General features: G+C 30.5%; 1 protein-coding gene and 1 long non-coding RNA gene across 3 annotated transcripts; one reads left to right on the forward strand and one right to left on the reverse strand.

Moving 5' to 3' along the window:
- The first annotated feature begins 2,700 nt into the window (after positions 1–2,700).
- Positions 2,701–5,656, forward strand: LOC141046276 (uncharacterized). Its single transcript, XR_012219075.2, has 2 exons — positions 2,701–5,002; positions 5,240–5,656. It is a non-coding gene; the product is annotated as an uncharacterized LOC141046276 (long non-coding RNA).
- A 5,999-nt stretch (positions 5,657–11,655) lies between these two features.
- LOC141046278 (uncharacterized) lies at positions 11,656–14,466 on the reverse strand. 2 transcript variants are annotated; one of them, XM_073539193.2, is made up of 4 exons: positions 13,225–13,425; positions 12,766–12,869; positions 12,331–12,532; positions 11,656–11,946 (listed from the first exon to the last, which is right to left on the reverse strand). In XM_073539193.2, exons 1-4 carry the CDS (start codon positions 13,358–13,360, stop codon positions 11,849–11,851), a joined length of 540 nt encoding a protein of 179 aa, XP_073395294.2. In that variant the 5' UTR covers positions 13,361–13,425; the 3' UTR covers positions 11,656–11,848. The 2 variants fall into 2 exon arrangements, 1 of the variants encoding a protein (XP_073395294.2); XR_016506192.1 differs by lacking the exons at positions 11,656–11,946; positions 12,331–12,532 and adding an exon at positions 13,443–14,466 and having other exon boundaries at positions 12,813–12,869; positions 13,225–13,303.
- Between the last annotated feature and the right edge of the window lie 12,278 nt (positions 14,467–26,744).

Consider the following 26,744-nt stretch of genomic DNA (forward strand, 5'->3'; position numbering starts at 1 on the left):
GCTCAAATTGAAACCTCTAAGAAAAGAACTTACTTACAAATTCTAGTTTTGAAGCAATGACTTCAATAATACTTTCTCCTTTGTTCTGAAGCAATGACTTCAATAACACTTTCTCCTTTGTTCTAAATTTAAATTTATCAATCTTCTAATATAAAATGTAGTTGTTAAGTCAACTTTTCAATACCATCTTTTGATTATTAAATGCCTTCCTACAACTCTTGTTAGTGTAAATTTCACCCCTCTATCCAAATTATAAGATGGCCTCAATTAAGAGTTGCTTGTAATGGATAGTGTGAAGTAGAAGATGAAATGAACAAGAAAAAAAGAAGAAACAACAAAAACAAGTGAAAGGAATGTATACAAGCAAATACACACTCTAAAACTCGGTCATAGTCTGTTCACAGAATTTTCACCTAGTAAAAAATAAAAAGTAAAAGTAAAAAGTATATTTTTTAGGAATTTAATTTTTTGGCTTTCCAATGATGTAAGAAACATGTAAATCTGAGTTACTATGAATAAGTTATGAAGGTTTAAAAATAATAAGTAAATAAATAAAACTTAAGTAAAAATGTTTTACCTCAAGGGTAACTTGCTTATAGGTCAAGGATTCGAGCCTCACCAAGGCTCACATGTAGTGTATATCCAGTGTCTAAAGAGGCCTTGAGGCCTTAGTCTTATCCTCCTACCTATACCCAAGGTGCTACAACCCATATGGACCTTGTACACCTTCCTTCCTAGAAGGATTAGACTAGCTGCTGGTCCTTCTATTTTCTACTAGTAAAACTCATTTTTTTGTATTTTTGACTTCATCATGGTGTTTAAAAAAACCCAACTAGCTTAGGAACTTGATGTGGCCTTCAAATCTCACTCCCTTTCTTCATAATGGCTTCCAAAGTGGTAAAACTCATTTTTACCAAGATCTTAAATATTATTCTAAAAATTCCTAAAAAATTATAAATAAATTCTAAATAAATTCTGGAAAATACTATAATGTTTCTATAATATTAATATCCATGTAAGGCTACATTTTACTACCTTCTTGATTTTTGATAATAATAAACATCAATTTAAATCTACTATAAATCTTATTTTTTATATCAATAACTAAAATGACATGAGGTTCTTTCTCATGCTTCTTCTAACTACTAATATTTATGTTTTTTATAAATAATACATATAGATAGAAGATCAATATAAATATTGGTCTTAATAAATAATCCTTAATACTCAAAAATGAATAAAAATACTAAATCAATGAAGATAATTAATTGCCTCTAAGACTCTATCTCTACTACTAACATTCTAATTTTTTATTTCTCAAAGGATTTCTACACTACTCACTATATATTATGATTTAAAGCATTCTAAATGTATGTTTTTATTCTAAAACAACAAGTGAGTCAATTTGATGACTCACAACTCTCTATATACTTAAAAAAATAATAATAGGTATCAAATTTACATCCTAACTTCAAACAACCATATCTTTCCCATCCGAAATCCAAATTGCATATTTTTTCATTTTATTTCTAGTCCAAAACATAAGCTTTTTGAATCCAACCTCCAAACTTCAAATGGATTTCTTTACCTTAAATAGCCTACTATGTCTTGAATAGGCTGCCCTAAAGTGGCCTCAAATTCTAGTATGGTCTCAAACAATATCTTAAAGCCCATTGGGCATGACCTTCAACCACTGGAAATGAAATCCTCTATCATTCATCTTATCCACCTACATGGAATGGCCTAAGAGTTAAAATATTAATCTTTTGATATCAAAGCCTTTTTTTAACTCCTTGCTAATAAATCCTACAACTTCTATTTTTAATTACAAAATTTTAACTACAAACTTAAATAAATTATTTTTATTTAATTTTATTTTTAATTATAATCTAAACTTTCATAATATTTCATATTATTTTTATATGTTATGCTAATTTTGAGGATAATAATAATATTATATATAAAACTTATTTTAATTTAATATAAATTTAATAAAATATAATTATTTCCATTTTTTTGACATTTTTATAATTAAAGTAATACAAATTTTTTTCTCTAGAGTCATTAGCAACCATGTTTATATTCAATATATTCACAAAATATTCATTTATATTGAAATAAAGTATAAAGATTCATATCATAAGTTTATTTATTAAAAATAGATTTTATTTTAACTTGGATATATAGACGATGCTTTTGAATCTAATTCAATTAGTTTATCTATTTGTAACTATTTCTACTATAATAAAGCTAATTTCAATGACTATATATATACCAATATATATCAAGATTATTATTATTGTAAAAAATTATCTTAAAAGTATTAAGTGAATAACTATAAAGTTTCACATGCTTAAGATAATCTAAATCCACAATCCATTTTGACACAAAAATCATAGAGGTTCTTTTTTTTTGCCATGAATGAATAATCTTACTTTTCAAATTCATCTTTGATACCATTTGCATTCTATTTCTCTATCTTCTTATCTTTGTAGTAATTTTAAGAAAAACATCTTACTTATCCATAAATGAAGTAAGTTTTAATTTTATTTTTTTATATTTAACTAAGTATCTTTGCTTTAATGTGAATAAAGTACTACATCCTCGTTTTGAAGGTCTTTTTATTTCTTTTTAGTCACTTCATGGCTTAAGCTTGTTCTTAGATAGTCTATCATAACGTTTTTTATTTTATTAATCTTTAATATTACAATACCACAATATCACAATGACATAGTTATAGGATTTTGATAAACTCACAAATAAAATCATGATAATATCTTTATCTTCTAAAAGCTTAAATACAATCGCAAGTTGATTTGTACATGCTTTTATCTTATTCATGTATGCCATGAGGTCTTCACTTTCTTTTATCTTGCAAGTAAAGACTTTCTTCTTTGTGTAAAGAATATTAGATAAGTTCTTATTCTTATGAATATTGAAAAGAGACTTCTATGCTTTTTCTAGTATTTTACAAGAAGTAATATAAAAAAACTTTGTCTCGTCAATATTGATCATGAGCAATCCAAATGTCTTTTTTTTATAATATTTATATATTTTTTTCTTTTATACTAGAATTTATACTCAGAAGCTTTTTATTTTTATTTACAATATTTCAAAGATTTAAAGAATCCAATAAAAGCTTTATTTTTATCTTTCAATAATAGAAATTATTACATCTAAAATTCTCAAAAACCTTCAAGCATTCACCTTCATACAAAGTCATATTTGAAGAAGAGATATATTAAAAAAATAGTAAGAAAAGAAGTCCTAAAGCTCTAAATTGCTATCACAAAATCTAAAAATATCTTCATTGTGAACAAATTAGTATTTTTTTTTATCTTAAAATACTGTCGACTTCACTTCTAATGATCTTTATAAGTCTTTTAAATAATATAAACCTAAAAAACTCAATGTGCTATTCTTACATTATGTTTATGCTTACAAATCACTTCTTAGCATCATAAGAGGCTTTTTGAATACCTCAAGCTTTTTTATACTTTAAACTAAAAAATTAATCTACTAAAGATTTATTTAAGTAAAAAAATACAATACCATTGTTGTAAAATATTTCTTTAAAATGTAAAACAAATACCAAATTCAAAATGAACTCAACTACAAGTATATGCAAAATTAGATCTATATCTAAAAGTTTAAGTTATTTAAAATCCTAACATCAACAATAAGATTACCTATTCCTCACAACAACAAAGATTTTGAACAATTTAAAAATCATAAAAAAATTTAAGTGAATTCATAACTTATTAAAGAAGTAGAAAATTTCAACGTTTGATATTAACAAAGTTTTATATTAAAAAAAATATGGAATAAGATGATTCTTTCTTTCAACACTCTTTATTTATAAACATGGAATTATATTTGATATAATTGAATTTAATCTACAAATATCTTTATTATATTTTGCTTCATCCAACCAAATCTTAGATTCTTTTGAATCAAACCATCACTTAAAATCCTGACCACTAGCTTAATAACTTACTCTTAATCTTTGCTATCTTTTGACCATTAATAACTTATTAAAGTTAAAACCTTATTAGTGGTATCTATACCAAATATTTTTTCATGTTTAACAAAGATTGTGTTAAAATCATTCTGAGGATGATATCTTCAACAAACTTCATTTTTGAAATGCTCTTCCTCTCCTAAATGCAAATATCACAAACAAATGTCATCCTCTAAATTGCAGTTGATATCCAATGGTTTCAATGATATCCAATGGTTTCATCACTAACACTCAAATACAAACTATCGGCACTTCAACTCCTAATATGTTTATTACACAATTAGAAAATATTTTTTTTAGAAAGAACTTCCAAAAGGCTGAGAATGCTGAAAGAATATGAAAGAGTACGAAAGAATACGAAAGAGTTCAGGATCGAGGCCAACAGGCATGAAACGGTTAAAAAGGAGATTGCAGGAGCTCCTTACACACGCCACGAAGCCCACCTCCCAGCCTGCTTTGCAAAGCGTTGTAGGTTGAACGTCAGCGTTCAAGGATATCTCCAAGAGATGTTGCAGATTGAACTGGAACTAGTTTGACGACAGCAGGAGCCGATTTCACTCTAGGAAATAGAGGAGAGGTGGAGCCAATCTCAGGCTCCGGGGCATCAGGGTTGTGCTTTGAGCTGCAACAGGGAAGGCTGGGGGCTCTAAATCCTGTTTTGGCCCAGCACATAGCATCCCATAGACTCTTCTAAGGTTGTGAGGTTCAAGAGCTTTCGTGCTGCTTGTCCCTTTCTTTGCAGCAAGAATGATGTTTGCAACTATCAGACCTCGTATCGCCTTTGAAGTAAAAGCTCCATAACCGTACCATACGCATTCCGCATATATCAGTAATTCCAAAGCGCTGCCTCTCCAACCCATCAACCACTTGTTAGGCCTCAGGAACCTACCAAGTTTTTTTGAGCTTGATCCAAACGCCCTTTCCCAGCTATCACAGCTAGCACACACATGAAGATACATTGCAGTGCCTTCCTAGTATATTGTAAGTAACTTCCAACTTCCTCTCGTTCTCACTTCAACTTGGTACCCACATTCCAAGTTCCGTAACACCACCTGCACTTTCAGCTTCAACTTCACAATGCATTCCTGATAGATAACAAACAGTAAAGAATAAGACTTGTCTCTCGGAATGTAGTATTTGAATGATGATTAGGCGCAGCCTAGATTTGCACTTGCTGCACTGCAGATGCTAAAATTACACGTTTGCGGCCATGTCCAGTCATCGGCCACGCCACATCGGCACTAAACCGATCGCCATGTGGAGCTGCTTGGCAAGCTGTGTCTACGCCCCTTTCTAACCTGGCAGTCGATTCGATCACCAAACCTTATATGCTTTCTAGTTTCACTTTTCCTTTTTTTCTGTTTTTTCTGATATAGCTCGAGTGGGTCTTATGCAAGTTTGTGTTAGGCTTTGTTGTGAATCTCGGACCTTCTCTGTGCAATTTGTGCATTTTTAGGTGTATCATGTCGTCTTTTGGTAGTTTGAGGTGGTTGCATGTTGTTTCCTTTGACTATGAAAATGAAGAGTATTTGATTGTATTTTCAATTTTTAATTCATGATAACATGATGACTGTGTATACTATCCTAAAATGTGAAATTATAACATAAAAAAGGTGTTACTATTGCCACCACAAATATTTTTAAAGTTATAACGTGAAATTGTAATATTTTCTTCTAAACCCTCTATTACTTTCAATGGATTGTCAAGGATAGAATTTTCTAAAAAAATCTTGCTTTTACAATTTTATTTATTAGGATCAACATTTGGATTTTCTTCTAGCCTTGCAAGGTCATGGATCAATGCTGCACCTTCTTTTGTCAAGGCACACTCCACACAGAACTAGTAAAAGTGATACTACCTTAAATTTAGTGTATACTTCCGAGAGCAATCACAATCAACAACCTCCAAAACCAGTGTTGTGGTAGCAACGATGTCTTCCAAATTCATATTTGAACATGAATCTAATCTATTTTCCACAAATTATCTTTACTACTCCTATTGTAGATAATTCAACAACCTCGAATGCTTCGCTCTTCTATCCTTTGGCTCTAGCACTTAGTCCAAAATACCTACACAAGTTGATTACACAAGAAAATTAAAATTGAGGCTTTTTGAGTAGCAGATGCAAAATGCAGCACAAGGCAACAGTGAAAAACTGTCATGAACATATACATGTAAATCAATAATTATCTATATAATTAAATAAAAGTAAATAAAAATAGATTAATTCCATAATATCTTTCATAGATCAACATGGATGCCTCTCAAAAGGAACAACCACAATTCAATGTAGGTAACAAGGTATGCTTACTTCATCATAATATCAAGATTACTCGTTTTTGTGATAAGTTAGACTATAGCAAGTTTGGATCTTTTTTTATTTGTGGATAAATCAATCGAGTTTCTTATCGATTACATCTACCAAAGTCAATGAAGATCCATCCTATCTTCTATGTATCTATTCTTGAACATACAAGACTGTGAATATACTAAAAAGAAGACAAGTTCCACCTCTTCCTATAGAAATAGACAATAATGAAGATTTTGAAGTGGAAGAAGTTTAAGACTCAAGGTGGTTCCAAAATAAATTGAAATATCTTATCTATTGGCACAGATATGATATTAATGAATGCACATGAGAGCCAATAAAGAATTTCTTGAAATTCTTATGATTTGTATAAATAATCACTAGATTTAAAGCATCTTTTAGATAATAGTGTCATTTTTTAAATGAATCTATAATTGTAAGTTCTTTATTGTGAATGTTATAATTAATCTCTATTGTTGAAAGTTTTCTTAAATAAAAAGTTATAGAGTGAAGTTTGTCATTTGTTCTTATTTGTGACAATATAATATCTAAAGTAAAGTTTGATGTATTGATTTTTATAAAAAAAAATATTTTAAAAAATTTAATATAATATAAGATTGATCGAGAAGAAAAATTTATTTTTGAAGCTTAAAATACAATAAAAAATTACTATAGAAACATAGATAAAAGTGAGAAAGAAAAAAAAATAACATTTATATTATATTTTAATTAAAAAAAATTCTACTTACTTTATAAAAATAGAGTAGATTAACAAAAATAACATTATAGACATCTTTAAGTTAAAATAAAAAATAGTTTTTAGCAAAAATTTCCTAAAAAATCTTAGATTAATACCTAGAAAAGATTGGTTGTGAATTAAGTTCAAAATAAGATTTTGAGGTACGAAATCACCTATAAATAATAAATATGAGGTTCTTTTATTGATCAACAATCAAATTTTGAGAGCAAACTTGATAATATTTATTTGAGTGCTAGTTTAGAGGAATTTTAGTTTTAATTAACTTTTGAAAGCTTTGCAAAGTTAAAATTATTTTAGATGATTCTATTTTCTATAGAATAAAAAATATGTTATATTTTGGTAAATTATGTGATTTTTATACTAGATCTATGAGTAAAACAATATAAATTTTTCAATGTAATTGTGTTATAAAATTGAGCTTAATTCAATGGTCAAATTAAAAGAAATTGAGATTAAAGTGAGTTAGAATCTTAAAAATTATATTTTTAAGATTGATAAAAATTTTAAAATTTTGAAAAGAATGTTAGTTGGATTAAAAAAGATATTATGTGCTCATATTTGACTTAGTTTTTAATATATTTGAAAAATTTGAGAGCACTTAAATAATTAAGTAATATATTTAAAAAAAAAAAAAAAAACTAATATTACAATTAGAAGAGGTAGTACTTATATGGAATATATTGTCTTAGAAGGATGACCTTAATAAAAAACTTTTAGTATTATAGATTTAAGAATTAGAAAGAAGACATAATGATATTAAAGCAACAATAGAGAGATTGAAAGAAGCAAGGAAAAAGAAGAAAGAAATATTTAATAAAAATTATTAACTACAAGCTAAAGCAATTAAAAAAGATGATTAGATCATGTTCCATGATAATAGTTTGGATAACCAACATATTACACTAAAAAAAAAATTCTAATTATTAGTTTAGACCATATGCTTTGAAAAAAGTCTATGGCAATGTTACATATTTGTTACATAAACTTGATGGTACAAAATTAAAGACACCAATAGCAGACAAGCGACTTAAGTTATTTAGACAAAATTATAAATGTACTTATTTTAATGAAGAAAAAAATCTATTAAGTGATATTGAAATAGATAACATAATAAATTAGATACTTATAAAAAGACTTAATACAATCTTAAATAAAAAAAATTTAAATATAAACATAATTATAAATATAAAAGTAAATTAATACAAATTATAAACTATATAGTAATATTAAATAATTATGATAATAGATTCAAAAAAGATAATCTATTGATAATAAAAAAAATCTTAATAAATTAACAAAAAATACTAATATTAAATGATATTTTAAGCTTTAGTATGCTTTAATAGACCAATGCACAAACAAATTTTTGCATATTGAGTTTAAAATCTATAACATAAATATCTTCCATTATTAGTAAAATTAATATTATTTTTTATTATAAATTAATATTTAATAATATTAAAATATAAAATTTATTTGTATATATATATAATCTTTGTATGAAGGCATCATTTAATTATATTAATATCAATTATTATGTATCTTTTAGAAAAAAATTATAGTCCAAATTAAAAAATCATTCAAAATATTAAGAAAAAAAACATGTATGATTGGAATTTTAATATACTAAAAATATTAAAAAAGAAGACATATTTTATAATTCTTTGTTTTGTCAAATTATGCAAAATATTATAATCATTCTTTATATCACATTCTAAGATACATATTATCTTCTTCCAACACTACCATTTTCTTAAAGACTAACTTTGAACATTAAATCCTATATCTTTAGAATAATATAGATATTTATTATTTAATTTTAATAAAATTAATCATGTATAACAAGAAGTAGAGATGCAAGAATGCCAATACCCTTCTATTACACAATGAAAGAATGTCATATCCATCACAATATAATATTTAGTGTTAAAATCTTCACTAGTTTTTACTTTGCATCTCTGGACTGTTAGGTTCCGCACCTCAGTGCAATGCAATCTTTATGCTGCATCATCGTGTCATGAATCTCACCGTAAACTAAATCTGGTGGGTTGGAATCCAATCTCCCCTATTCCAGTGGCTTGCGGCGATGATTCAGTTCCCTGTTCGACATGTTTGCGTGGTCGGTGACCACCTCCGATTACTTCCGGTTATAGATTTAGTGAATTTCATTCCCAGATATACAGAAAACGACAGTCTTGCTTAGCGCTTCCCAAAATATTCGGTTATTTTGATGCTGTTGTGGAATGGTCTCAACCCTAAAGAAGTTGATTCGCACAAGCTTGACTGTTTCCCAGTTGTGTGATAAATATCTGTTTGATTATGTGAAAGTAGAGACGTATAAAAACGACTGGGTTGTTAACTATCGAAGTGAAACACGTGAAATGAATCTGAAACTTTGCTACCGTGTTTATCAAGAAAGCATGATTCATGCGTACAGCACTGTTACCAATTGTTTGCATGTGAGAATGACTCTGATACATCCTGGGGTGTGTTCATTAAGGAATGAAAGCTGTTCAACTTGTCAAAAAGCTGAAAACGCATTGGGAAACATATCAATAATCGATAATATTGTGAGTGAATGATGATTTGTAGCAACGTTGTGATGAGAATGTTATTCTATTGCAGGTTCTTTTACAATGTCATATATTTGTATTGGACTCGTTGGGTCTTACATGAGAAAAGATTCTCAAAATCATTTTCCCATATTCTTCACCTAATTGATCAAGTAGACACAATCTTAACTCTTATCTCCAATTCTTTTGCATCAACATTATGAGTGTACTATTAGAATTATAAGAAAAAAAATGTTGTTTGTATGATAACATTATAACTTTATAATATGTTGGATAATTTTAATGTTTTCATGAATAATATTTAACAAAATATGTTTTAGAGATTATATTTATTCATATAATTAAATTTATTAATAATTTTTTTTTTACTTATTTTATTTATTTTTTGAAACAATATACAATATAGATTACAAATAGACTATTGATATTACAATTAAGATATTATAGATTAATTTTTTTAAGACTATGAATGCATGGACCTTCCTTTAGATTTATCATTGATTTGTAGCTATGAGTTGTTACAAAAATCAAATCAAAATAATACAAACTAATTAATAAATAAGTAAATAATTTTTAATATTATTGATTGTATAAAAACATGAACAAATTACATCTTTGTAAGATAATAAAGGTGATGGTGAACATAATAGAAAAAAATTGCATCATCTTGATAGATCATGGTATTATGCTTTTTAATTATAAATAGTCTACTATTTGTTTTTTTGAAGCCCAACATAGTGCAAGCAATGATTTTATAATTATTGTAATGATTTATTAAACTTTATAATTTAGTATTGAAACTTTATAATTTTTTTTTTTTTTTTTTTTTTTTTTGCATTACTATGATATTTTTTTGTTTAAAGTTATTTATATTAAAATAATTTTTTAATTGATCATAGTTTTGATATGGATGTGATATTATTTGTAGAATTAGCAAACCTCATATGATTCTTTTTGTACTTCTAACTCCACATTAAATTATTAAACTTTATAAAACAAAATTCTAAATCATTAAAGTTTATCAAATTTTTTCCTAAAATTGTCTATTTTTTATTATAGTTATTAAAAAAAAGAATTATTCATCAAATAATCAGTAAAGAATCTAATCAAAAAAATAACTTTGATATAGATATTTTATTAATTTTTTTAATCTATTATTAATTAGAGATATTTATTTATAATTTAAAAAAGTTAAATCTATGTTTAGTTTTAAAAATCATTCTTCCTTAATTGTGACTATATTAAAATATCTAGGTCAAATTAGTTGCTAGAATAGTTGGATAGTTTTCTTTGGTTTGTTACAAAAAGAAGTTCACATTTATTACTATTATTATTGTTATTGTTATGCCACAATTATTATGTTGAATAACAAAGAAGGTTTTGGTTAGATTAATCACAATTAAATATATTTTTTTATAAGTCATCTGTGGTATGTCAATGTGATACTCTTACTTTCAATGTGACATGGATTGAATGATAATATATTCAAAATACCTTTAGTTCATTATACATTACAATATTTTTTAATATTCTTAATAAAAAAAATATAGAATAATACATGTATTGTTTTTATATTTAATAACAAAATTTAACAAGTTAAATTTTTTGATGCAATATTATTTTTTATTATTAGATCTAATATTATATATATATAGATTATACTTCATATCTTAAAAGATCTTTTGTGTTTATAAATTCCCTAAATTTGAACATATGTTGTGCTTTTAGATTCTTTGCTAAGTTCAAAAATAACAAAAAATTTGATAATTTATAAAAAAAAAAATTAGAATATTTATATTTTATCTAAATATAAGATTTTAACATCTTATCTATATCTCAATTTTAAATGCAATAATTAATCAATGTTATAAGATGTATCAAAAAATAAATGTTAATCAATTATATTATGTTATAAGATGTATCAAAAAATAAATGTTTTAAAGTAGAGTACAAGATTAAAAAAATCTATGTGCTCAAAAATACAAAGTAAAAAAAAAGTAATTAAAATTATAAATTATAAATATATAATTTTATATCAATATATAAAATATTTTTATATTTGTATTATTATAAGAATATTATCAATTTAACTTTGTTAAAATACCACAGAGCCATTTCGAAGTCCTTAGAATGCATCGTGATCAGGACTGGTCTTAAGACAATCACGACGAATGTAAACACCGAGTTATGCACGTGACGGCTCACAAATTTCACCATCGACGTTCAAGAGGGACGCCACTTCGTCCTGTCGAGGAGGTGAGTGAAGGAAGCCATCTGTTGCAGCTGGAACACAAACAACCACACATTAAAATTGCAACATCATACCATATTTCCACTTCGCACACGTCGACCAGACCATATTTCTTCAAAATGACTCCACATGTCCTGGACTCCGCTACCAATCTTTTCATGCTACGTCTTAAAAATACATGGCACTTTCCGTTCATGTAAAGTACCAACCACAACCCGAACATAAGGTTAATTTGACCAAAGCATGCAAACCTGGAAAAGGCCAAACAGGACAACTGCAACACCAACATGTCATAATACCACAGAGCCAGTTCAACGACCTTACGGTGCTTCGTGGTCAGGACGGGTTTTTAGACAATCGCGACAAGTGCTGTGACGAATTCATACACGTGACGACTCAAAGTTTTCACAAATTACCGTGAAATGACTTTGCTATCTCGTGCTCGTTTATAAGTGTTTGAAAGTAGATATTCGAGTCAGCTTCAAGACGTTTAGTTTCATCCCTCTCATGTGCAATCTCAGCCTTGTAACTTTCCAATTCAGCATTGATTCGAACATTTTTATCCTTAAGACGCTGAACTTGAATCAATAGTTTCTGAATTATTGCATCCTTCTCTTCCTGCAAAAGTTGGGAAATTCATCCCTCTCAGCATTGGCTCCTACCCAATAGCATAATTTGGCCTGACCCCAATTGCAACAATCATGACTACTTCACCAATTGTTAAGCTTGCACTCAGCTAAGTACACGTCACTTCTTTTCGAATCAGGTTGCCACCTCATAATAATCAACTCTCAATGCGACGAAACAGCACATCCTCAAGCTTCGTAGCGGGTCAAGGGCCTTGTACTTACAACAGTGGAGTCGTACTCCGGCAGAGTAGGTGGCCAATGGATGGCATTGGGATCATCATTGGAATATGCAATTCGCAGATCACTCCTATCTGCTGCCGGATTGTCTAGCAAACCACCACCACATATAAAACGGCATGAGTTTCCAAAACCAACGTAGTCACAACACAACAACAGGCTCAACAGTCATCAGCTGAACCACGTTTACAGAAACTACAGTAGTTGTGTTTGCAGATTTATGTTCTACTATTATAAAAACCACGGTCTTCAGTTTTGAGCTGAATAATGTTTTGTAATCACCTACCAAGGTTAGGTTGTGTCCAGATTGCATTGTCCACAGGCAGTAAGAAACTAGTGCACATATCTGAAAATCCCTTCACTCTCAGACGCCTGCAAAGCTATGCTTACGGACTCCCCATATAACTTTAAGACCAGAAGACCCAAAGTTCACGAGCCTCTTACCGGACTGAAGACATCTATCCGTGTCCACGTTGCCTATGTTTTTTAGAGCAGGTGCTTTGGGAATATAGCCGCAGGTTTTCTGCAAATCAACGCCAAGTGTTGAGCACACAAGAACACTCTTGCATAACCCTGTCATTAAACGCTCCAAATACAACGTTTGAATAGAGATGCATTTACAAGGAGTCGACTTGACTACCAGTGATCAAACAAAAACTCACCCAATCTAAAAAAGCCTCAAGACCTTTATACGTCTTCCATGCTTCCAAGACTTTCGGGCCCAATTCCGCAATTCCTGACTTTATTTCCTCCAAATCCTACGAAGGAGGAAATGGATTATCATGAATAAACTTTTCTAGGAACCCCTTATCAGAGTTCAGTCTCTCAGGCTTCACGCCTGGATTCTCTTGCATTCTAGCAAGGTCATGGACCAATGCTAATGCCTCTGCCGGCAAATCAGATTCCCTACAAAACTTGCCACCATGCCACCTCAGTTCCAGTGTAAGTCGGTTGTGACGACTACGATCACTGACTCCCGTATACTTCCTCGGGGTGGCACCCATGGTGTCTGCCAATTTCCTCTTTGAACTGGAAGGTAATGCCGCCCTCGGTCTTGTACGATCAAATGCCCCTACTTTTGAACTTGAAGGTCTACCACTAGCACGACCAGGAACACTTAGTCCCCTATCCATATCCTGGGTGGCAAACACGGGGTCTACCGATGATCTCTTTAAACATGGTCCCATCCTCGATCCAGGATAACCTGGCCATGAGCATACTGATGATGAGCCTACTGATGATGGTGAGTCTATTGCAAAACCAGAACCTGAATCTTTGCTCATTAAGGACATTATTCTCGAAGGATCCGTCTCTGAGCTTGAATGTGGTGAAATATCTTGTCTGGCTGGCGGACGTCTTCCTGACTTGTAGCTTGGAGAAGTAGCATGACAAGAGCGTGATGGAATTGCAACTTCACATGAGAACCCAATTGAAGATGGTGTTCTCACAGGAGCCATCTTCGGGCTTGAAGGTATGCCGTTACAGGATCCATCTCCGGGCTTGAAAGTGATGAAATTTTCATTTTGTTAACTGAACGAGGTCCTCCCCCTCCACAACCAAACATCCGCCATGAAAATCGTGCCCTAGAACGCCACCATCCGTCGTTGAGAAAACCCATCTTCGCTACACCTGTTCCAGAATCCCCACAACCCCAAACCCCTGCCGCTCCCACCCTTTGGCCCTGGCACTCAGTCCAAACTACCTGCACAAGGTGAGCACGCAAGAAAATTGAAACAGAGGCTTGTTGAGCAGCAGGTGCAGAATGCAGCACAAGGCAACACCGGAAAACCAGACCTGAGCAACGACTTAAAAGACGTATTGTTGCAGACAACTTGAAAGGGGTATTCTCGTAGACAACTTAAAAGGAGTATTATCACAGACAACTTGAAAAAAGTATTCTGGCAAACAACTTAAAAGGAGTATTCTCGGAAACAACTTGAAAGGAGTATTCTCTACGACAACTTGAAAAGCGTATTCTCGCACACAACTTGAAAGGAGTATTCTCGCAGACAACTTGAAAAGAATATTCTGGCACACAACTTGAAAGGAGTATTCTCTTAGACAACTTGAAAGGAATATTCTAGTAGACAACTTAAAAGGAGTATTCTTGTAGACAACTTGAAAAGAGTATTCTCGTTGACAACTTAAAAAGAGTATTCTGGCAGATAACTTAAAAGGAGTATTCTCGTAGACAACTTAAAAGCAGTATTCTCGCAGACAACTTAAAAGGAGTATTCTCGCAAATAATTTCAAAGGAGTATTCTCGTAGACAACTTGAAAAGAGTATTCTTGCAATCAACTTGAAACAAGTATTCTCACAAATAACTTGAAAGGAATATTCTCACAGATAACTTAAAAGGTATATTCTTGTAGACTACTTGAAAAGAGTATTCTCGTAGACAACATGAAAGGAGTATTCTCGCACACAACTTGAAAGGAGTATTCTCGAAGACAATTTAAAAGGAGTATTCTTGTAGACAACTTGAAAAGAGTATTTTCATAGACAACTTGAAAAGAGTATTCTCGCAGACAACTTGAAAGGAGTATTCTCGCAGACAACTTAAAAAGAGTATTCTCGCAAACAACTTGAAAGGAGTATTCTCGTAGACAACTTAAAAGGAGTATTCTCACAGACAACTTAAAAAGAGTATTCTCATAGTCAACTTGAAAGGAGTATTCTCACAGATAACTTGAAAAGAGTATTCTGGCAGACAACTTGAAAGGAATATTCTAGTAGACAACTTGAAAGGAATATTCTAGTAGACAACTTGAAAGGAGTATTCTAGTAGACAACTTAAAAAGAGTATTCTCGCAAACAACTTGAAAGGAATAATCTCGTAAACAACTTAAAAGGACTATTATCGCAGACAACTTGAAAAGAGTATTCTCATAATCAACTTGAAAGGAGTATTCTCGTAGATAACTTGAAAAGAATATTCAGACAAACAAATTGAAAAGAGTATTCTAGCAGACAAGTTGAAAGGAGTATTCTCGCAAACAACTTAAAAAGAGTATTCTCGCAGATAACTTAAAAGGAGTATTCTCGCAAACAACTTGAAAAGACTATTCTTGCAGACAAAAGAAAAGGAGTATTCTCGTAGACAACTTGAAAAGAATATTCTCACAGATAACTTGAAAGGAGTATTCTCACAAATAACTTGAAAGGAGTATTTTCGTAGACAATTTGAAAGGAGTATTCTCGAAGACAACTTAAAAGGAGTCTTCTCACAAATAACTTGAAAGGAATATTCTCATAGACAATTTAAAAGCAATATTCTCATAGACAACTTGAAAAGAGTATTCTCGTAGATAACTTAAAAGGAGTATACTCACAAACAACTTGAAAAGAGTATTCCCACAAATAACTTGAAAGAAATATTCTTGTAGATAACTTAAAAGGAATTTTCTTGTAGACAACTTAAAAAGAATATTCTTGAAAAGAACTTGAAAGGAGTATTCTCGCAGACAACTTAAAAGGAGTATTCTCAGAGACAACTTGAAAGGAGTATTCTCATAAACAACTTGAAAAGAGCATTTTCACAGATAACTTAAAAAGAATATTTTCGGAGACTACTTAAAAGTAGTATTCTTGCAGAGAACTTAAAAAGAATATTCTTACAAATAACTTTAAAGGAGTATTCTCGCAAATAACTTGAAAGAAATATTCTTGTAGATAATTTAAAAGGAATTTTCTTGTAGACAATTTAAAAAGAATATTCTTGAAAAGAACTTGAAAGGAGTATTCTCATAAACAACTTGAAAAGAACATTTTCACAGATAACTTGAAAAGAATATTTTCGGAGACTACTTAAAAGTAGTATTCTTGTAGAGAACTTAAAAAGAATATTCTTACAAATAACTTTAAAGGAGTATTCTCGCAAAGAACTTAAAAGGAGTATTCTCGTAGACAACTCGAAAAGAGTATTCTCGTAGGCAACTTGAAAGGAGTATTCTCTCAGACAATTTAAAAGGAGTATTCTTGGAGACAACTTGAAAGGAGTTTTCTCGTATACAACTTAAAAAGAGTATTCTTGTAGTCAACATGAAAGGAGTATTCTTGCAAATAACTTGAAAGGAATATTTTCACAGATAATTTAAAAGGTGTATTCTCGTAGACAACTTCAAAGGAGTATGCTCGCAAACAACTTGAAAGGAGTATTCTCATAGACAACTTAAAAGGAGTATTCTCGTAGTCAACTTGAAAAGAGTATTCTCACAGTCAACTTGAAAAGAGTATTCTCACAGTCAACTTGAAAAGAGTATTCTCGTAAATAACTTAAAAAGAATATTTTGGTAGACAACTTGAAAAGAGTATTCTAGCACACAAGTTCAAAGGAATATTTTTGCAAATAACTTGAATGTAGTATTCTTGTAGACAACTTAAAACGAGTATTTTCACACACAACTTAAAAAGAGTATTCTTGTAGACAACTTGAATCTAGTATTCTCGCAGACAAGTTAAAACGAGTATTCTCGCAAACAACTTGAAAGGAGTATTCTTGCGGACAACTTAAAAGGAGTATTCTCACAAATAACTTAAAAAGAATATTTTCAAAGATAACTTAAAAGGAATATTCTTGTAGACAACTTGAAAAGAGTGTCCTCGCAGATAACTTGAAAGGAGTATTCTCGCAGACAACTTGAAAGGAGTATTCTCGTAAATAACTTAAAAGAATATTCTTGTAGATAACTTAAAAGGAATATTCTTGTAGACAACTTGTAAAGAGTATTCTCGTAGATAACTTGAAAAGAGTATTCTTGCAGACAACTTGAAAGGAGTATTCTTGCTAACAACTTGAAAGAAGTATTCTCGGAGACAACTTGAAAGGAGTGTTCTCGCAAACAACTAAAAAAGAGTATTTTTTTCGACAACTTGAAAAGAGTATTTTTGTAGACAATTTAAAAAGAATATTCTTACAGACTACTTAAAAAGAGTATTCTCGCAAACAACTTGAAAGGAGTATTCTTATAGAGAACTTAAAAAGAATATTTTCATAGACAACTTGAAAGAAATATTCTCATAGATAACTTAAAAGCAGTATTCTTGTAGATAACTTAAAAGGAGTATTCTCTCAGATAACTTAAAACGAGTATTCTCGGAGACAACTTGAAAGGAGTTTTCTCGTATACAACTTGAAAAGAATATTCTTACAATCAACTTGAAAGGAGTATTCTCGCAAATAACTTACAAAAATATTCTTATAGACAACTTAAAAGGAGTATTCTTATAGACAACTTATAAAGAGTATTCTCGTAGATAACTTGAAAAGAGTGTCCTCGCAGATAACTTGAAAGGAGTATTCTCGCAGACAACTTGAAAGGAGTATTCTCGTAAATAACTTAAAAGAATATTCTTGTAGACAACTTAAAAGAAATATTCTTGTAGACAACTTGTAAAGAGTATTCTCGTAGACAACTTGAAAAGAGTATTCTTGCAGACAACTTGAAAGGAGTATTCTTGCTAACAACTTGAAAGAAGTATTCTCGGAGACAACTTGAAAGGAGTATTCTCGCAAACAACTAAAAAAGAGTATTTTTGTCGACAACTTGAAAAGAATATTTTTACAGACAATTTAAAAGGAATATTCTTACAGACTACTTAAAAAGAGTATTCTCGCAAACAACTTAAAAGGAGTATTCTTATAGAGAACTTAAAAAGAATATTCTCATAGACAACTTGAAAGGAATATTCTCATAGATAACTTAAAAGCAGTATTCTTATAGATAACTTAAAAGGAGTATTCTCTCAGATAACTTAAAACGAGTATTCTCGGAGACAACTTGAAAGGAGTTTTCTCATATACAACTCAAAAAGAATATTCTTACAATCAACTTGAAAGGAGTATTCTCGCAAATAACTTAAAAAAATATTCTTATAGACAACTTAAAAGGAGTATTCTTATAGACAACTTATAAAGAGTATTCTCGTAGACAACTTGAAAAGAGTGTTCTCACAGACAACTTGAAAAGACTATTCTCGTAGACAACTTAAAAGGATTATTCTCGCACACAACTTGAAAGGAGTATTTTTACAAATAACTTAAAAAGAATATTCTTGTTGATAACTTAAAAGGAATTTTCTTGTAGACAACTTAAAAAAAATATTCTTGAAAAGAACTTGAAAGGAGTATTCTCGCAGACAACTTGAAAGGAGTATTCTCAGAGACAACTTGAAAAGAGTATTCTTGTAAACAACTTGAAAAGAATATTTTCGGAGACTACTTAAAACTAGTATTCTTGCAAACAACTTAAAAAGAGTATTCTTGCAAACAACTTTAAAGGAGTATTCTCGTAAAGAACTTAAAAGGAGTATTCTCGTAGACAACTCGAAAGGAGTATTCTTGTAGGCAATTTAAAAGGAGTATTCTCTTAGAGAACTTAAAAGGAGTATTCTTGGAAACAACTTGAAAGGAATTTTCTCATATACAACTTGAAAAGAATATTCTTGTAGTCAACATGAAAGGAGTATTCTTACAAATAACTTGAAAGAAATATTTTCACAGATAATTTAAAAGGTGTATTCACATAGACAACTTCAAAGGAGTATTCTCGCAAACAACTTGAAAGGAATATTCTCGTAGATAACTTAAAAGGAGTATTCTCACAGACAACTTGAAAAGAGTATTCTCACAGTCAACTTGAAAAGAGTATTTTTGTAGATAACTTAAAAAGAATATTCTGATAGACAACTTGAAAAGAGTATTCTAGCAGACAAGTTGAAAGGAGTATTCTCGCAAACAACTTGAATGTAATATTCTTGTAGACAACTTAAAACGAGTATTCTCGCAGACAACTTGAATGTAGTATTCTCATAGATAAGTTAAAACGAGTATTCTCGTAGACAACTTGAAAGGAGTATTCTCGCACACAACTTGAAAGTAGTATTTTTACAAATAATTTGAAAGGAATATTCTTGTAGATAACTTGAAAGGAGTATTCTCATAGGCAACTTAAAAGGAGTATTCTTGCAGATAACTTAGAAAGAGTATTCTTGGAGACAACTTCAAAGGAGTTTTCTCATATACAACTTGAAAAGAATATTCTTATAGTCAACATGAAACGAGTATTCTTACAAATAACTTGAAAGGAATATTTTCACACATAATTTAAAAGGTGTATTCTCGTAGACAACTTCAAAGGAGTATTCTCGTAAACAACTTGAAAGGATTATTCTCGCAGACAACTTGAAAAGAGTATTCTCACAGTCAACTTGAATGTAGTATTCTCATAGATAACTTAAAAAGAATATTCTGGCAGACAACTTGAAAAGAGTATTCTAGTAGACAAGTTGAAAGGAGTATTCTCGCAAACAACTTCAATGTAGTATTCTTGTAGACAACTTAAAACGAGTATTTTAACAGACAACTTGAGAGGAGTATTCTCGTAGACAACTTGAATGTAGTATTCTCATAGATAAGTTAAAACGAGTATTCTTGTAGACAACTTGAAAGGAGTATTCTTGCACACAACTTGAAAGGAGTATTTTCACAAATAATTTAAAAGGAATATTCTTATAGATAACTTAAAAGGAGTTTTTTTATAAATAACTTGTAAAGAATATTCTTGAAAAGAACTTGAAAGGAGTATTCTCGGAGATAACTTGAAAGGAGTATTCTCAAAGACAACTTGAAAGGAGTATTCTCATAAACAACTTCAAAAGAATATTTTCGGAGACTACTTAAAAGTAGTATTCTTGTAGTCAACTTAAAAAGAGTATTCTTACAAACAACTTTAAAGGAATATTCTTGTAAAGAACTTAAAAGGAATATTCTTATAGACAACTTGAAAGGAGTATTCTCGTAGGTAACTTAAAAGGAGTATTCTCGCAGACAACTTGAAAAGAGTATTCTCACAGTCAATTTGAAAAGAGTATTCTCACAGTCAACTTAAAAAGAATATTCTCATAGATAACTTAAAAAGAATATTCTAACAGACAACTTGAAAAGAATATTCTTGCAAATAACTTGAAAAGAATATTTTTGGAGACTACTTAAAAGTTGTATTCTTACAGTCAACTTAAAAAGAGTACTCTTGCAAACAACTTTAAAGGAGTATTCTCGTAAAGAACTTAAAAAGAATATTCTCATAGACAACTTAAAAGGAATATTCTCGTAGGTAACTTAGAAGGAGTATTCTCTCAGATAATTTAAAAGGAATATTCTTGGAGACAACTTGAAAGGAATTTTCTTGTATACAATTTGAAAAGAGTATTCTTGTAGTCAACATGAAAGGAGTATTCTTGTAGACAAGTTGAAAGGAGTATTCTCGCAAATAATTTAAAAGGAGTATTTTCGTAGACAACTTCAAAGGAGTATTCTCGCAAACAACTTGAAAGGAGTATTCTCGTAGACAACTTGAAAAGAGTATTTTTGCAGATAACTTGAAAAGAGTATTCTTGCAGACAACTTGAAAAGAGTATTTTTGCAGACAACTTAAAAGGAGTATTTTCACAAACAACTTAAAAGGAGTATTCTCACAGACAACTTAAAAGGAGTATTCTCACAAATAACTTGAAAGGAGTATTCTCGTAAATGACTTGAAAGAAATATTCTTAGAAATAATTTAAAAGGAGTATTCTCATAGACAACTTGAAAAGAGTATTCTCGTAGACAACTTAAAAAGAGTATTCTTGCAAACAACTTGAAAGGAGTATTCTCGTAGACAACTTGAAAGAGATATTCTTGTAGACAACTTGAAAGGACTATTCTTGCAAACAACTTAAATCGTATATTCTTGTAAACAACCTTGTCGACATTTGCCAAAGCCCATCGATGGATTTAGATGATGGTGAGCTTGACTGATTAAGGTCAAAAACCATCGAAGACTTTTGTAGACACAATGCATGGGCGTCGTACTTCATTACCCACTTAAATGATTAATTCTAGCAGGATTAATCTTGATTTATTAATTTATTGTGAAATTGTATCATTTTTAATATCCCATATAAAAACAAAAGTATACCTTAATAACTAAATCATTATTATATCTTATTCTCAAGGACATGATTCTAGATAAAATTCTCAAAAAAATAACACATTTATAAATCATTGAGAATGGAAAAAGTAAACAAAGATTAAATAGGTTTAATATATAATAGAGTTAGAGTGACTATGTCCAAATACATAGAAGCTAGAGAGCTTGAGTCAAAACTAGAGCACAAAAAGGCATTAAGAAGATTGAGGATGGTTTTAATCTTACTTCTACACATACTAACTACCAAGTACGCTATAAAGTTTGTAGCTTAAGTATTCAAGTTGAAGGTTGTTTTGATGTATTTTTAAAAGTAGAAATAAAAGATAGGATAAGTTTTAATAACCATGTGATGTATGTAAAAGAACCTAAATATCTGATTGTAGAATATGTAAATAAACTTTGTAGTAAGTTATTAGTTGGTTATTGATAACCTTGAGAATTAGACTTATGGTTAGGTAGTTTAGTTGGCAACAGTAGGTTTTTAGTGGAATAAATGGTTAAGAATTCAAAAGGTCATGACCTTTGGAATCTACTAGCCGACGGTCCATCTTTTGGTAGGATAAAGAGATTGAAGAAAGGGAGATTAGGGCCAGACTGTGATAGTCATAAGTCAAGGCAAGCTTGGTGCTACCTCTTTTTGTTTATTTGTTGTTGACGAGTAATAGATAGTTTCTGAATAGTGAGAAGTTAGTCTGGAGTGCCAGACTGTGAAAGTCATAAGTTTTATGTAATGAATTGAGAAATTGAATGCAATAGGTAAGCTGGAGATCAGTAATTGAATATATATAAACTGCAAGGAGAGTAAGTGGGAGATGAATGGATAAGAATATGGAAGTATTGTTGAATTGATAGTCGTAGAATGGATTATGTATTGAATTAAGATGGAAGTAGTAAGCCTTGGTGTTTTGTAGTTTGATAATTAATTTTAGATAGTTAGAGTACAATCAATTGTGACACTAACAGACCCAATTCATATAACCAGTCTTTCCCCATGTTCAAACCCACCTCTATTAATTCAATTACTTTGATATATTGAAGCTTGAAAACAACGAGAACAACATTTTGTGCCACTGCCAGGGAAATGATAACAATAAGAAATGTTAGAAATTGATTTTATGGGAGATGAAATTATATGTTGAATGAGAAAGTGAAAAGAACTAGTTTTAGGGTTATAAATATGCGAGTTATAATTCAAGGTAGTATTGATTTTATAAAGAAGAATGTAAGATTATAAGTGATAATCAGGAAGTAGAGGATTATCAAAGAATTAATCGACAAGCAAAAGAAAGACAGGAGCGATTATGCATAAGAAATCTCCTACGGGAACAATAAAAAGGAATTACAGGTCTAAATAAAACGAAAGGAAGAAAAATTCGAATTCAAATAGCAAGGAGACTAGTGATAACACCAATGGCCGCAGGAGTGCCAGAAGTACGAATTGCGGTACAAATGGGAGCAGTAGGAGACCGCTCTATAAGTGAGGCACCATTACCTACTTTTAGTGGTTGGTCGGGCTCTGATCTTGATCACCATATATTTCAATTCTTGACAGCCTGCGTGGCTAATAATGGTAGAATTGAAGACATTTGGTTGAAATGGTTGCTAGCAACTTTAAAAGATACAGCTTTTGAATGGTATAATCGGCAACCAATAGGTAGATTTCTGAATTAGAAGGCCTTGAAGAATGCCTTCCTATCCCATTTTAGACCAATTGGATTTGAAGATTGGCTTAGAGAAAGTTTTATGAATAGCAAGATGTTTGCGGAGGAATTAGTCGAGTCTTATTATGGTTGGGTCGTAGATATACTTTCTAAATGGTCAAATAATCAAATGCCAGATGCATTTATATTGTCGATATTAATCAATAGTTTGCATCTACCAGAATTAAAAATGTTTGTAAAAGAGGCTCGACTAGCTACGGTAGACGGATTGTTGGCACGAGCAAAGGTATGGGAAGAATGTCATTATGACTAATTCTTAACAGTAGGGGCTACAATGATTCCAAATTTAGAAATCCAACAAATACAATCAGAAAATGTATCGATGGGTAGTTATTCACAAATGGCTACATCCAACATGAAGAATGTTAAGTTACAAAAACCAATTAATGCTACCCCACTCCAAGCAATAGAGCCAATAACAATGACACCTTATTTTATATCACCAACCTATCAACAACTGGAGTTGTTCACAAATGTGAGTGTTAAAGATCCAAATGAAACCTTGTTATTAAATCTAACAAAGAAAATGGAGGAATTGGCCATGAATTTGGCTAAAGACAAGGAGAAACGATATAAGCCTTCTAATACAAGACCTAATGTATAGTGTAGTAATTGTAAGGGACAAGGTCATTTTGATACGGAATGTCCATCATCTAGACAAATGGGTGTTCAATGTACATTTTGTGGAGGAAAAGACTCCATCCAAAACTGCTGGCATTTACAAAAGCAACAACAGTTCAATAACGAGACGATACAACCAACTCAATGGGATGTTAATCAAGTACAGATTGAAAATATGGATGGTTGGAATACTAATCGCTCAAATCGATCTAATCATGGCTTTGGAAATTTTTAAAATACTAATTATAATCCGGTTTATGGAACAAAGATGAAGAACAGTGGAAATAATCAAGGGGATAATCTTTAAACTATACCAATTCAGCAGTCCAATTCTCAACGAGTAGCAATCGGTCAGCCAGGATCATTTACTATGGCTACTTGGAATCGGCCTACTAGATATATTCCAGTGGAGACTCCAAGTGTACCTGATGGTATGGGCTGAAAACCACAACATTGCTACCGATGCTGACAAATTAGTGCCCTAATCCAAGGTTTATAAACGAATATGTTCTAGTATGTGGAAATTACAAGTAATCGGATCATTTTCATTATCAATACAATGTTCGATTTAATTCTAATAATCATGATCAGAAGATACAATTGATTGTACAAATTTTAGAAGAAAAAAATAACGGGACACAAGAATCAGTAGTTCATCGGGTAGAAGTAGTCCAAGCTGTCCATAAAAGAAGAATGGAAATTGTAATAATAAAATCCTAATTCTAATAGAATATTAAAAATTCTCTAATTAGACCATAATAATGCTAAGCAAGCTTAATCAAATTCAAAAAAACCTCAAAGAAATTTCAAACAAATAATAAGAATTTTTAAAGAAATATAAGAAGGATCACAAATATCACTCAAATATATCTCAATTCAATCTTAATTTAATTCTAGTTAAAATCCTATTGAACTTTATTCAAACTTTAGGCCAAAACTAATTGAATCTTAAATCTTAATAAAATCCTAAATCCTAAATCAGATCCTAAACAAACCTTAAACCAAACCACAACCAAATCCTAAATCAAATCCTAACCAAATCCTAAATCCTAAATCAAACCCTAATCAAACCCTAATCCAAATCCTAAATCCTAAACCAAATTCTAATCCAAATCCTAAACCCTAAACCAAACCCTAATTAAATCCTAAATCCTAAATCAAACCCTAACCAAATCCTAAACCCTAAATAAAATCTTAACCAAATCCTAAACCAAACCCTAAATCAAATCCTAATCAAATCCTAAATCAAATCCTAATCAAATTCTAAATCAAATCCTAATCCAAATCCTAAACCCTAAACCAAACCCTAATCAGATCCTAAACCAAATCCTAGTAATTCCTATGATAGATTTAAACCTCAATAACTAATGAATAAACCAATGATCTTAATTCAAATTTTGCATACTTCTAAAAAAATAAGTTAAAAATAAGCACAAAAAAATTGAAAAGGATCGAAGTTATCAAATTGATGATAACTTCAAAAATGTGCTCGGGTATTGGCCGGCCTCTTTCTCCAATCTTGATGCTAATCTTCCAGAGCCAATATCTCTCCGTTGCACCATTCGATTGATTTCAAAATTCTCATGCACATAGTAAAATAAGTCTTATATCTTTTCATGCAAGTTTCATTCCAATCCAAGAAGTAGATTGCAAGAAATCTTAAAAATCCCCACTAGACTTAAAATTCTACTTTCTGAGACCTTGATCCACTTAAACCTCAATATCCTTCAATTAAACCATTAAATCGAGCTCAAATTCACAATACATATTGAACACAACTATAACCATAAATCCACAAAATTTCATTCATAGATCTACTACAAAACTCTTGAAATCATCCAAAACGTAAACCCTATTTTATTTCATAAAATCCAATTCATCCGAAACAAACCTTGACTTTGCAAAGTCTAACAAAGTCATAACAACTTCAAATCATCCAAAATCAACACCTATAAAAACCTTATTCAATTTTCTATCAAACCCCACTCTCCGATCTACCAAAGAGTCTCGTAGTCATCGTCGAGACTCAGTTTTGTGCCTCAGGGTCTGATTTCGATCCTAGTTCATAATTGGCTCTCTCCAAGTATCAACATCTAGTTTTTTTTTTTAAGTAATTTTCACTAGAATTTACTCTTAACTTCCTCCTAAAAATATTTATATCATTTATTTTTCCAATCTATCTTATTTTGCCTTATTTTTGGTCCTACAAAGTAAGTAGAAGTTATTTTATAAAAAGGCAGCATTACAACTAAAAGTTTTACTACCTTCCTATCTTTTATCCATATTTTTCTATCTTTACTTTTAACTTGGCTCTTCTATAATAAGATCCATATTATCATCTTTCACCATATAGTCATATTACAATATGACAACGTCCTTTTTATTGAAAGATCCTCTCAGAGGCGTTGTCATAATATATGAAATCTTCCTTGAGAATGCTCGGGGCACATTGCTGTGGAAGGAAGAATGGAAATTACAATAACAAAATCCTAATTCTAATAGAATACTAATAATGCTCTAATTAGACCATAATAATACTAATCAAGCTAAATCAAATTCAAAAAAACCTCAAAGAAATTTCAAACAAACAATAAGAATTCTTAAAAAAATATTAGAATGATCACAAATATCATTCAAATACATCTCAAT

Source organism: Physcomitrium patens, chromosome 1 (assembly GCF_059467195.1).
Source record: "Physcomitrium patens ecotype Gransden chromosome 1, ASM5946719v1, whole genome shotgun sequence".
In the NCBI taxonomy this organism is placed as follows: Eukaryota; Viridiplantae; Streptophyta; class Bryopsida; order Funariales; family Funariaceae; genus Physcomitrium; species Physcomitrium patens.